Consider the following 13,945-nt stretch of genomic DNA (forward strand, 5'->3'; position numbering starts at 1 on the left):
CTCTCTCTGTGTGTGCGTGTGTAAATGTGTGAGCGTGTATATATATCTACATATATCCTAATGAAAGACGGCATTATGCGGCCTGAAAAATTTTGCCTATACATAAAAATAGCCTTCAGTTTAAGAAAGGTTGCGCACATTGCATATTCAAAATCCCAAAATCGATAGTAATTTTAACAATTTTTTTATAATACGTAAGACTATAATTAGAAGAGAAAGAGTAACTATAATTAAGTCACACTTAATAAATGGTGTATATAAGCGGATTTGTAAAAAAAATCGCCTGTAATCCGCGTCATTACATTTGTACACACAAAAACGAATTCTTTAATTTACAATACTTGTAAGAAGCACGAAAATGCGCTCTTCTGGAAATGATATAGATGTATATGTATCGCAGATTGAACATATGGTAAGACGTGTTGAATACACTCACCCCTATCCGTGCGGCATTACATTATGCTTTAACCAAAACACGCAGCGAATTAACCCCGGAGAGATAAGTCACAATGAGACTGAGGCAGATCAACAAACGATGAATAATTTGTCAATGCATGTTAATACAACGTCTCCCTCACGATTTATCTCACTGTATACGTGCGTACATTATCCACCCCGTAAACTCACCCCAACTCACCCTCAAGGAGTGCATTCGTACGCATGCGCTGGCATTCGGAATATTCAGATCCTCATCTTGCGAAGGATCATCGAGCGACCTTGAACTCAACTGTTGCAAAATAGATCAGTAAGCGCTCGCTGTTATTGGTGTATTCTTTTAAATCATCCAATAGCAGCGACCGCCCACGGATCTGCTCCGCTACAGTCGAGTCTGCTGAACGCGACCATTCGTACATACGTACTACGTTTAAATTCAGGGGCTCTATTCTTGAAAAGAAATGTATACGAAAGTCTAGGGAAATACTATAGTATACGTAACGTATACTGTAGCATTTCCCTAGACTTTCGTATACGGTTCTTTTCAAGAATAGAGCCCCAGGGGCTAAAATGACTAGTTTTTTTGTTATTTAAAATCTCTTTTATTTATTATAGAAACCTGATTTTGAGGCATTAGTAAAATAAAACTTTAAATGGCTACAACAAAAAAAACTAGTTATTTTCAGGATTTGTGCCTATGGACACTTTTGATCAGTGAGTCAAGAACTATAACATATTAAAATTTCAGCCAATTTCACCGAGGGTCAAAATCCTATGATTTTGTGCGGGGTCCTTTGTAGCCCGAGTTTTATAGGATATCTTATTTTAAATAATCCAATTGAACATTTTGAAAAGAAATGCGGCAAATAAAGACATACCAGACAAAAATTTGGATTTTTTGGAGGGAAAAAAATAATAGTAGAGCAAAGCTGAATTAATGCTACATAAATATTTTTTAAATATTTGTAAAATAATATTAAAATGCCAAAGTAACGCTCCAAGAATATTCCGATTTCTCTCGAAATATTTCCATAATGTCAAAGTAATATTCAAATGATGAAATATTCCATACACATACACTGTCGTTTATATATAACGCGCTAATCTGTTTACTCTTACAAGATTTTGTTTCCCAAAATTCCAAACATCATAGAACAGCACCCTGATTGGTCGTATTGGGCGCGTTGAAGTCAACAAAGCGGCTAAAGGTTTGTTCGCGTCGCATGCTCCAACATGCTCCAACATGCTCCAATGTGTTCCTGTTATAGCTCGGGAGGATCCCGTTTGCCTACAGTTCTGATTGTACACACAACTCGTATCAACTGGTGCCAGTAATTTTTTACTGTTTTGCCAATGAAATTATTTTATTTTTAAATTGGCCAATCAGCGATACATGTGTGCAATATGCGACGTGTGCAATCGGAGCCCTCGCAAGCATTTTTTGATTGGTCAATTAGTGAAATTCTTTCTTCTGATTGGTCAGTCAAATGCTTCCGAAGCGTTTGTAGCGCCAAGTGGACCGCACCCTAAATGCTATAGTAGACGCAAACAAACCTTAGGTCTACTCACCAAGCAATTAAACATGATTGGTTGGATCCGCAGGTAAGAACCAATTATGCTCATTCGCTTGGCAAGCGTGCCTACCGGTTTTACCATCATGAACTCGCCCATTATCTACCGGATCCTTATGCAGACACCACATGGGCGCTTTGACACCGAGCTTTGATTGATGAAAAATGGGCAATGAGAATAAAATTTACTCTCATTATTACCAGTTTTTCACAATCGGCGCTCGGTGTCTTTTACCCCTTTTACACCGAGTATTTAGTTTTGTTCGCGTTGCCCGCACTTTTTGCACTCGGTATCTTCGCTTTCTCTCATTTTAAAGCCAAATATATATCTATCTCATTTTAAGCAAAGATATTTGGGGATTTCTTGCAACGCGAACAGACCTACTCTGAGTCAATTTTGGAACATAGCCCAAGTAGTAATTTTCTATTAAATTATTTTAATTTTAGCATGTTTTTAAAGACCGATGCACTGAATTGGTACAATATACATGGAAATGATTAATTAAATACACATATCATGTATATGTTTACACGTATCGTCGAAATCGAGATAACTCAATAGAAAGTTACTAGTGTCTTCCGTATCAAGTGTATGCATGTATGTACGATATAAACTAGTGCTGACTGACTTGCGTGATTCAAGTACGTGTGCTGTATGTGCTGTAATGTCACACTAGTGAAAATATAGCTCGTATATAATTTCACATGAAGATCCGTCGGATCGTTGAGCTATTTTCAATTATGATCATCTGCAATGATTGCAGTTATACTCTCGTATGATACATAAAGAGACTACATTTGACGTATAAAAAGATGGTGACCGACCGATAGCGAGGTTTGATAACGCAGATCTTGAATATTTCCATTTGTCCTTGTCGCGATAAGATCGTCAGTCCAGTGTGTAATGAACAGCGGATCGGCGCTCAAGATATTGTGAGCGGTCGGAGACACCAATTTCGGTTCGTATTTGCTAATATTGATAGCTAACGTACAATGTTACATGTAGACGAAGTTCGCAGCTTGTGGAGTGACAGCTCGATGACTTGTGTTGTAAAGTCTTGGTGATAATCCCTTGTACATATGTACTATACCTCGTACGTAAATAATTTCAATTGGAAAAAAAATTGGTCGTAGCTGAAGTTCAGTGTAAAGTTGTCGCGTATATAGCGACGTAGTGACCGAAAAATTCTATTTCTGCATACTTTTAAATTCTTCGTTTTTATGTACTTGAGTTTGCCGAATTTGTTAAGACTAGATTAGATTGAATGTATTATATAATTATACTGAGTACATTGTTCTTCAAAATAACAAAAGCACAATTATATTTTTTCAAATGATTAATTTTTTATGCTAATATATATATATATATATGTATATATATATATATGCAGCAAATTACATGCAGATATATGTAATTATTTACCAATTGATATTATAAATATAGTTAACCTTTATAGTTCACTGTACTTCTAGAACCTATTGTGCGTACATTGCAGATATCACAAGAGAGTGAGAATATTATGAATTCTTTAAAATAGTGTCATCTTGAATTGCAATAAATTTTTTACAATGTCTCATTGCGAGGAAGATACAGCATCTCCTGGTTTTCACCAACTGAGTATTACAAGTAAGTTGTACCTATGAAATTCCAGATGAGAAAGACTAAAGAATATTTTTAACCTATATTTATTAAAATGTTCTGTTTTATCAAAAGGAATATAATTCAACCAGAATTTTTTTTTAAATTTGTTTATATCTAGAAGAATTGTACAGTGAAAAAGAAGTGGAAAGAAAAATTTATAGCATTATTATATATGTTACCGTTATTACTTTTTATTCTAAATTCTGTTCTTATATTCTTCATCATCTTCAATCAAATGTTTTCTTATCTTTATGAAATTATATTTGCTTGTTAACTGTTAACTAAATATTTTCTTTTGTTACATAATGTTTTGTTTCGTAATATTTTATTATATGTACATATCTACTTAATAAAATATAAAATAAATGTAAAATAATGATACATATTATTTACATATTTAAAATAATATATTTTATATTCAATATTTTATTTTTGTAAAATTAAAAATTATTTTATTAAATTATAAATCGATGTAGTGCAATCAATGTTGTACAATTGTTTTATTTATATTAATAATGATATTCGATTATTTCAGTTGAAGGAGCAATATTGAGAAGTTCAACCTTTTTAAAGCCTAATCCATATATAGAATTTTCAGTCGATGATAAAAGTCCTCGCAAAACAGAAGTATCAAAGTCTACATATCAACCGAAATGGAACGAAGAATTTACTATACTTGTTACACCATATTCTCAGTTGCACTTTCGATTACTTGACCATAGTACATTTCGCAAAGATACATTAATAGGGGAAAAACGAATAAACCTGTTCCAAGTGTTATCGCATTATAATGGAAAACTAGAAAATTTAGAATTAACATTTGACTTAATGAGTGAGAGCAAGCATGATTCTCAACTATGCAAAGTTGGTGAATTGATAACGGTATTTGATGGACTTAGAATTGATACCACTAATGAGATGCCAGTAAATGTTATTGAACCATCTTGCCAAATACAATCTGATGGTAAGAATAATATTACAGCGATTAATATAAAAAAAACTTTGAAAATAATATTTTAATATCTATAATAGAAGTTTGTTTAACATGTTCTATACCGTGGATTACCTGAGATCATTGGACTTATCGTTTAAGCTTGATATTTTGGTTATAAATAGGATATAAAAAAAAACATTATTCTGAAGTAATTTTTGATATACATAATTATGCTGTATGATGCAATATATTAGATTATCTTCTTTATAATCTTCTAGTACATTAAACTATCTTCTTAATAATAATTTTTGTATTTTTTCAATCATGTGAAATATATTTTATTTAATAAATAAAAACAAATCCAAACAAAAATATCAGCGTGCAACCTAAGCGGCATGGTGATGAAGTCAAATTCGGTTAAAATTAGCCTAGCATAGAACGTGTTAAAAGAAATTGAAAGAATATGTGTTGTCACAATTTTCTTTCTTTTTTTTTTCTATTCAAATTCAAGTATCTATTCAAATATTATTTTAGGTGCCACAAATGATACAATCAATAACCGAAGCATTCTCAATGGTGGAGTTCGTGCGCGCATGAGATTACATAGCTCAGAGAATCTTGCACCATCTATATATCGTGGTTTGGCGAACATTCACCTTAGTCCCAATTATAGTGGTGGAAACAGCCAAGCAAACAGCAACAAAAACATTGGACTGTCTACTACAATCTCGAATACAGATAGTACATCGAGTGGCAATGTCGGTAGTAGCGCTAATAGTAGCAGCGTTTCCTCAAGTATTTTAGTGAACGGACACGCGATTCCAATGACAGATAAATCTATAGTGTCATCAGGAAATCGGCATGCTACAGATGTACGAACTTTCGCAGGTAGATCGACTATTAAAGACCTACCGTTGGCTTCGGCCAATTTATCAGAGAGTCGAGCATGTACATGGAGCAATAACAGCAATGTAGATCAATCTGTAATGGTCAAGTCGGATTCACGTGGCCCGCCGCGATCAGAACAATCTTCCTCGATGATATCCGGGCAACAGATTTGCGCGGATGTCCGTGTAATTCCGCGACAAGATCAATCTATGCTTCCTAATACGGACAGTTCCAGTGCTTCTCAGACAGATGCGAAAGCATCGTCGCACGTGGATACATGTGGCAGCGCTAGTGCCCTACGGTTAGAGCAATCGATTGTCGCAGATGGCCGTGTAATGGCACGTTTGGAACAATTGGTGAATAATATTCCTTTGGATCCAGACGATCTGTTGTGTCAGAGACAATTGGATCAACCGGTAAATATTCGACGAACGAGTATGACAAATGAGGATCAACGTGGAATGAGACAACAATCAGAACAATCTGCAAATATTCGTGTGGCCGAGGATCTACGAGGAATAAGGCAATCCGAGCAATCCACAAATGTTCGTGAGGATTTACGTGCGACAAGACAACAGTCGGAACAATCCACAAATGTTCGCTCGCAAGAGGAGTTGCGAACTCCGCGGGTAGAACAGTCAATAAGTACAGCACCGCATCTAGATCTATGTGGAGTTTCACGTAGTCAGCAAAACGCAAGTGTCCCACTAACAGATAATCGTGCTGTAATTTTTCGATCAGAACAATCAGCAGTGATTCCTCTCTCTGATGGACGAACAATTCCTATTGTGGAACATATATCTCCTGTTGCGCTACCAGATTCTCGTTCCAGTGTACCGCGAATTCCACAGACCACAGCTTCAAGTCAATCTATTGCTGCATCTGTGCCTGGACAATCTGTGACACAACCAGGATCTTCCATAGTGCTTACTGAAGATATCAATCATTCCGAAGAACCCTTGCCGCCTGGTTGGGAAATGAGATATGATTTATATGGAAGAAGGTAATTATCTCTATCTTATATCTCAAGCTATTAGATATATTATCTCTATCATATATCTGTTATGCTATTAGATATTATGTCGATCACAATACTCGAAGTACATCTTGGGAGAGACCACAGCCTTTGCCTCATGGATGGGAAGTTCGTCGAGATCCAAGAGGTAGAATTTATTACGTGGATCATAATACAAGAAGTACCACGTGGCAAAGGCCAAATACAGAAAGATTACAACATTTCCAACATTGGCAAGGTGAAAGGCAATATGTCGTACAACAAGGCAATCAAAGATTTCTTTATCCTCAGGTAATTAGACTAATTAGATTAAATAAATTAAAACAAAATAATTTAAAGACTCAATAGATTAAACGTCAAGGTAATCTTTAATAGATTGTGCTGTTATATACACTCTGTAAATATGCATTAATAGCAAAATCTGATAATATGAGAAGAATAATATTGTAAATAAAGTATACAAACAAATTTTCAAAGTAAACGATTGTGTTCGCCACAATAGTTATCCAAACAAGATAAAAAACAATGGTCTATAAAGTAATAAATAAACAAATTAAAACTTTTATTTAAATTATTTTAATATGAGAAAACACTAAATTAGATTTTGTAGCATTTGTACTGATTGGATTATTGTATTATTTTATTGTAGGCTCATAGTAGTCAAGCTTCTGTTGGTCCATCGACATCAATGGTAGATGATGATGATGCTCTGGGACCATTACCGGCAGGTTGGGAAAAACGGAAACAACCAGAAGGAAGAGTTTATTATGTAAATCACAAGAACCGTACTACGCAATGGGAAGATCCTCGAACTCAAGGTCAAGAGACCGGAATGGATGAGCCACCGTTGCCAGATGGCTGGGAAATACGATTGACGGAAGATGGAGTTCGCTATTTTGTGGATCACAACACTCGAACGACGACATTTCAGGATCCAAGACCAGGTGCACCTAAAGGGTTAGTGTCAAATATATTGTCCAAGCTTAACATGCATAGGTCGTGTTCCGATATACTTTGCTAGTACTGAAAATCTATAGTATATATAACGTGCACTATAGATTTTCAGTATTGGCGGTGCATACCAAAATACGCCTATAGTGTAAAATAAAAAAAAATTATAACTACACATATTCTGTTTGCCTTGTACAGCCCAAAAGGTGTATATCGCGTCCCGAGGGCTTACGAAAGGTCATTCCGATGGAAATTGTCTCAATTCCGATTTTTGTGCCAGACTAATGCGCTGCCTAATCATATTAAGATTAGCGTTAGTCGGCAAACATTATTCGAAGATTCTTACCATCAAATAATGAACGCGGAAGCCTTTGCACTAAGACGACGATTATATATAATATTTAAAGGAGAGGAGGGACTAGATTATGGAGGTGTATCTAGGTATGATATACAAATACATAATAACAAATTTATTAATAAAGAGCTATTTCGAATAATCACACATCCACTTTGTATGAAAAGCTGCAGTATTAAAACTTATTTATATAGTGCTCATTCTCAGTTGCCATTGAGAAGTTAAATAATTCTAATTTTCAGGGAGTGGTTTTTCTTATTAAGCCACGAAGTTTTAAATCCGATGTATTGCCTATTTGAGTATGCCAATAAAAGTAATTACAGTTTACAAATAAATCCAGCATCATACGTTAATCCTGATCATTTACAATATTTCAAGTTTATAGGAAGATTTATTGCAATGGTATGTTTTTTGTATTTATAGATAAGATGGTTTATATGTTTCTTTTTTTTTTTGTACTATATTATATGAAAATCATTTTGTTTTTCTATTTTTTTAGGCTCTTTATCACGGCCGATTTATATATAGTGGATTTACAATGCCGTTTTATAAGCGCATGTTGAATAAAAAATTAGTAATGAAGGATATAGAATCTATTGATCCGGAATTCTACAAATCCCTCGTATGGATAAAAGAAAATAATATCGACGAATGTGGCCTAGAATTATATTATAGCGTGGATTTTGAGATTCTTGGTCAAGTGATACATCACGAGTTAAAGGAAGGTGGTGATAAAGTTAGAGTAGGTGAAGACAATAAGGAAGACTACATTAGGTATATCTCTTTGTAACAAAGATAATTGTAATATAGAAAATTTTCGGGCGAAGTTCTTTACGCTATACTAGGATTGCAGTGTTTGAATTTTAAAAACTGATGATAGTTTTAAAAAATACATTATGATTGAAAGTATAACATAAGAACAGAGTAAAGTTATAGAAATTGCATATTTGCTATCCTAATTAAAACGTTTCAGAATTTAAAAAATGCTTTACTGAAAACATGCTAATTTTGAGAGAGAGAGAGAGAGAGAGAGAGAGAGAGAGAGAGAGAGAGAGAGAGAGAGAGATGTTAATTTTTTATTAATATAATAATCAATGTAACGTATGCATGTATTTGTAATAGCAAATTCGGTTAGATATATTAGTGTGTGCTGGATATATTGTGCGCATTAATGTGCTCAATCGCTATAAAAGAATTCGCTATAAGAGATACGTTTTTATTCGTAAATGTCCAACAGGTTGATGACAGAGTGGAGGATGACAAGAGGTATAGAGGAACAAACTAAAGCATTTTTAGAAGGTTTCAATTCGGTTGTGCCACTTGAGTGGCTCAAATATTTCGATGAACGTGAGTTGGAGCTCATGCTTTGCGGTATGCAAGAAATAGATGTTGAAGACTGGCAACGCAATACTATTTATAGACATTATACTCGTAACAGCAAACAAATTCTGTGGTTTTGGCAGGTACAATGTTCTTAATGTTATATCAAACTTTATTGTAATTACAGGCAATGTCAAGTTCAAATATGTAATGTTTATATTTTAGTTTGTAACAAGAACAGATAGCGAAAAAAGAGCTAGATTATTGCAGTTTGTAACTGGTACTTGCCGTGTACCTGTTGGTGGATTTGCTGAACTAATGGGTAAGTTTTAAAGAGACAAGCTTACTTTTACTAAAAATAATAAGGGTTCAGGGTTTGGTAAGTTAAATTTTTTTGAACCAAGCCAGATTAGATTAAAGTTATATGTGTAAATTTAACTTGGTTAAGATACAAGTTTTATATATATATATATATAATCCATAATGAAATTAATTGAATTAAAAGAATTTATTGAATTAAAATTAACTAAATAAAATTGAATTAAGTTAATAAAAAGAATAATCGAAAAGTCAAAAATTAAATGTATTTCGCTTCATGATTTCAGGATTTTAGCTTTATATGATTGAAATAACAAATATGCACTTTTTATTTAGAAATATACTTATTAGGAATAGGAATTAGAATTTTTTAATCAGTTTTCTGAATGTTTCTTCAAACACTATGAAAAACGCTATAGATTAGTGGGAGTTGGTGAGACCCATAATCTAAAGTTATTTGTATGTAGATGCGCGACGTTTCGCGACTTATTCATTTAAAGCAAGACTTTACTCAAGAAAGTGAAATTAAAAATTAATAGTAATCGCCGATAAATATAACTATATTAAGTTAAAAATTAAGAGAATCTAAAATATAACTGTAAGTCAAGTTAAAGTTATTTAACTTTTTAACTTAATTTTTCATCTTTTTAACCAGCACTACCCAATCTTGAGTGCGTGCGTGCGTGTTATATATTCTATTTTATAAATGTAGATATAATTCATAAAAAGATTGACTCAATATGAATTGATCAATATTATTATTTACTGATTTAAACAATGAATTGATAATTAAATTAAGAAAGTTTAACAATAATATGAATTTTGTGCTATATTGTATTACAGGTAGTAATGGGCCACAAAGGTTTTGTATAGAGAAATTTGGCAAAGATACTTGGCTACCAAGATCACATACCTGTTTCAACAGACTAGATTTACCACCTTATAAAAGTTACGACCAATTAGTAGAAAAACTGAATTACGCAATCGAAGAAACGGAAGGTTTTGGCCAAGAATAATTGTAAACATATTAATTAATGATTACTGTGGTAGGTACACTGCATTAGTGTATTAATGGATGACAAAAGCAAAATTTAATGTAGTATCGCGAACTGATGGTAAACGTTTCTATGCTACATTTGAAATCTAGGGTAGCTACAATTGACATTGTAAAAGTTGCAAATAATTGAAGATGTGTATATTGTTCCAAAAATTTATATGAAATGTCTTAAATTATATGCAAATAATGTAATAATATATAAGTATTACTCTATTATAATTTATTCCAATATATTTCATATTTTATCGATATTTTTAACTTATCCACAGATATTGAATAGAACATTAATAAGGCATGAAATTGATAATAAAATAAAAAATAATATAAATATATATAAAGAAACTATATAAAAATGTAAAGTTTAATATTTTTTTGCAGCATACACACATACACAGAGAGAGAAGAGAGAGAGAGAGAGAGAGAGAGAGTGAGAGTGAGTTACAATTTGGTAGAATGATAATGCGGAAAGATTTTTGAAAAATTAAATAAAAGTGTATGCCATTTCTTATTGCATGCAGTAATTTTTCAAGTTTTTAAAACTGCTCAATCAGGATTTATAAGAAATTTATTAAATGGTTATCTGTTAGTGAGTCATGCATATATATATAATTTAATTAAATATTGTAAATATAATGTTACATATTTTTGCACATATGTAAATATAATTAGGTATCAATCTTGGTGTCAATACTTAACATTATTTACTATTTACTATCAGTAAATAAATAAATTGCATATATATATATATATATGCATACAGTGTTTTGTTTCAAACGTAATGTGTTGTATATTTCGGAAAGTATGAAAGATACATAATGTTTCAAATTAAAATTGTATGGTCTGAATAAACGCAAATATTACCTAATAAAATTATTTAAAAAAAAATCAGGTTTTCAAAATCGTATATACGGCCATTATTTAATGGAATTAAAAACTATAAAAAATAATTTATAAGATATTTTATATTTAATTTTGTCACACATTAACATGAAATGTCTCGTAAATTATTGATTTTTCGATAGTTTTACCTTAACATTTTTATATGCGGAATAATCAAAGGAATCATATTACGTAGAAAAAATCATACAATTCCATTAAAAAAATTAGCGATAACCTCCATATGATCTTAAGAGACTGATATTTTTCAAAAATTACTTTGATCAATATTTGCATCCTGTATAACCTTCATCTGAAACATTTTTTAGTATCTTTCATATTTTCCGAAATATTCGACCCATTTACATCTGAATAAAACATCTTGTACATATGTCTGTGCAATACTACGTGGTGTGTAATGTAATCTTGATTTAACGTTCATAAAATAAATACAACAAATGCAAATTTTTCATTCATCATTAGCGTCATATTGCTAGTAATGCCTGATTCTATAGAAAATTATTCTAATTACAATTTATATCAATACGATAATATACAGAACATAATAAAAATTGAATAATTAATTGCAATCTAATTGCATATGTGTGCCGTAATTTATTATGATTTCTAATCTTTTCTAATTTATTCATTTATTCTTTCGTTTATTAATTTTTTTATTAAGCCACGAAAACTACTGCTCAAAAATAAAAAATAATGACATATACTTTTATTAATTTTTAAAAAACTTTCTTGTACTATTTTCATTCTGGGATTTTGAAACAACTTGTACACAGTATTTTAATTGCCCTAGGTAATATCCCGAAAAAGTATGGAAGACAGAAACATACAGAAACATTTCAGAATTTTTCGAAGTAATGTTTTAAAACTCGATGTTAAAAATATTAAGGTAGAGTTATAAAAAAAATGAAGTTCACAAGATATTTTCTTCCGTGAAAGTGTAAGCCAACTCAAGTCTACCACCAGGTGATATTCGTGTAATCAAATCTTTATTGTATTTACAATCATTATACGTTTCGATCCTTGGATTGGATCCTCTTCAATATCGTTTCCTTATTATTAATTAAACAATATATTTTCTACTTTATTCATACTTTACATAAAAGAATATGTTGTAAATTATTGATGTTTTGCTAACTTCTCTTTTATGTGCAGAATAATTAGAGGAATCATTTTATATAAAAAAAAATATATAATTTCAATCAATATAGGAAATAAATGCATTTTAACGGTCTAATAATTCTATATGAATTTATACGTATGTAGTCCTTTAAACTGCGCGCCAAATGATTTTTCGAAATATTTGCCTGAGGCAATTAAAATGGGACACTTTGTATATATAGAGTGTCCCGGAAAAAATAATATAACTGGGTGACAAATTCTCGTTTTAAAGTTACAAAGATAATAGTTAATCAGATGAGGGTTGATCATGTATCTTGAAACGAGATGAAAATTACAAAAGTGAACAAATTTATTAGAATATTTATATATTTCATTGGTCAACATCTAGTAAATTTGCTCACTTATGTAATTTTCACCTCGTTTCAAGAAAATAACCCTATAAATTTCTATATTAATTTTTATTCTACGACCGTTGTCAAGATATTTGTCTTCAAAGATTTGGAAAGTATTTTCCTTGAATAACTTGAACTTTCCATGTTCATAATTTTATAATTATTAGGCATAGATATATCATGGATATGCCTTGTGACTATAATCAGGGGATTAAGTTGATACAGTGAGAGCGTATAATATCTTCTATCTTTTTATAAGAATGATACTACGTGAACTCGAGCCACATAAATATGTATAATTTTCAGTTATGTTTTATTACATTTTAAATCATAATCATTCGTAAATATTTACGCGAATAAAAGGAATATTGTCATTCTAGAAGGTGCAACGCACTTACTGTCTCTTCCTATTTAATGGGAAAGGCGCATCCGTGGGCGATTTTTTAATTCATCGATTGATCAATCGCAAATGTAATTTTGTTCCGTAAAAGTTGTATAAAAGTAGTATAAAAATTATTTAAGAAAAATGTTTTTCGAATCTTTTAACTTGGGAAACAAGTATCTCAACAATGATGTGTAGTAGGAAAAAAATTTATAAAAACTTATAGGATTATTTTTATCTAATCTGTATGTGCTCTCGTGAAATAATGCTCACCTTTACCAGGACACTCTGTATAATATTTTATAGGCGACTAATAAAATACTTTATGTTCCATTTTAGGAAGTTTAGAACAGAAGTGACTATAGTTATCTCTTTATATATATATCTGAAATAGCGAATATTAATAATTATACTAATTTAGATACATTATCTAAATAACATTATAAATATTTGCTATATATAAACGGCCAATTTTATTGTAGAAAGAATTTCTGGATATTTTTATTATCGGATATATTTCTCATACATTTGTATTGTCATTTATTTAGGGACTTATCGATACCCTGCATATTATCTCACAAATGTACGAAATTACCTAATAACTATTTTTTGCTGTATTTATAGTAATGTAATATTGGAAATTATAAAATTGTGCATTTGTTTGTAAGT

General features: G+C 31.5%; 2 protein-coding genes across 5 annotated transcripts in view; one reads left to right on the plus strand and one right to left on the minus strand.

Annotated features, from left to right (window-relative positions):
* Nucleotides 1-649, minus strand: part of LOC108758731 (synaptotagmin-5) — a 4,420-nt gene extending 3,771 nt beyond the window's left edge. Inside the window, exon 1 of the mRNA XM_018503812.1 lies at nucleotides 437-649. The gene's annotated coding sequence lies outside the window, so the exon portion shown is untranslated. The remainder of the gene's footprint in view (nucleotides 1-436) is intronic.
* Nucleotides 650-2,636: 1,987 nt separating this feature from the next.
* Su(dx) (Suppressor of deltex) lies at nucleotides 2,637-10,575 on the plus strand. 4 transcript variants are annotated; one of them, XM_018504126.1, is made up of 12 exons: nucleotides 2,637-2,965; nucleotides 3,480-3,633; nucleotides 4,184-4,612; nucleotides 5,117-6,473; nucleotides 6,545-6,776; nucleotides 7,135-7,442; nucleotides 7,635-7,877; nucleotides 8,034-8,193; nucleotides 8,291-8,565; nucleotides 9,029-9,254; nucleotides 9,337-9,433; nucleotides 10,273-10,575. In XM_018504126.1, the coding sequence occupies exons 2-12, from the start codon at nucleotides 3,576-3,578 to the stop codon at nucleotides 10,443-10,445; spliced, it is 3,558 nt and encodes a 1,185-aa protein (XP_018359628.1). In that variant the 5' UTR covers nucleotides 2,637-2,965; nucleotides 3,480-3,575; the 3' UTR covers nucleotides 10,446-10,575. The 4 variants fall into 4 exon arrangements, with proteins under 4 accessions (XP_018359628.1, XP_018359627.1, XP_018359629.1 ...); XM_018504125.1 differs by having other exon boundaries at nucleotides 3,503-3,633; XM_018504127.1 differs by lacking the exon at nucleotides 2,637-2,965 and adding an exon at nucleotides 3,024-3,067 and having other exon boundaries at nucleotides 3,503-3,633.
* The last annotated feature ends 3,370 nt before the right edge of the window (nucleotides 10,576-13,945 follow it).

Source organism: Trachymyrmex cornetzi, unplaced genomic scaffold (genome assembly GCF_001594075.2).
Source record: "Trachymyrmex cornetzi isolate Tcor2-1 unplaced genomic scaffold, Tcor1.1 scaffold16, whole genome shotgun sequence".
Classification (NCBI taxonomy): Eukaryota; Metazoa; Arthropoda; class Insecta; order Hymenoptera; family Formicidae; genus Trachymyrmex; species Trachymyrmex cornetzi.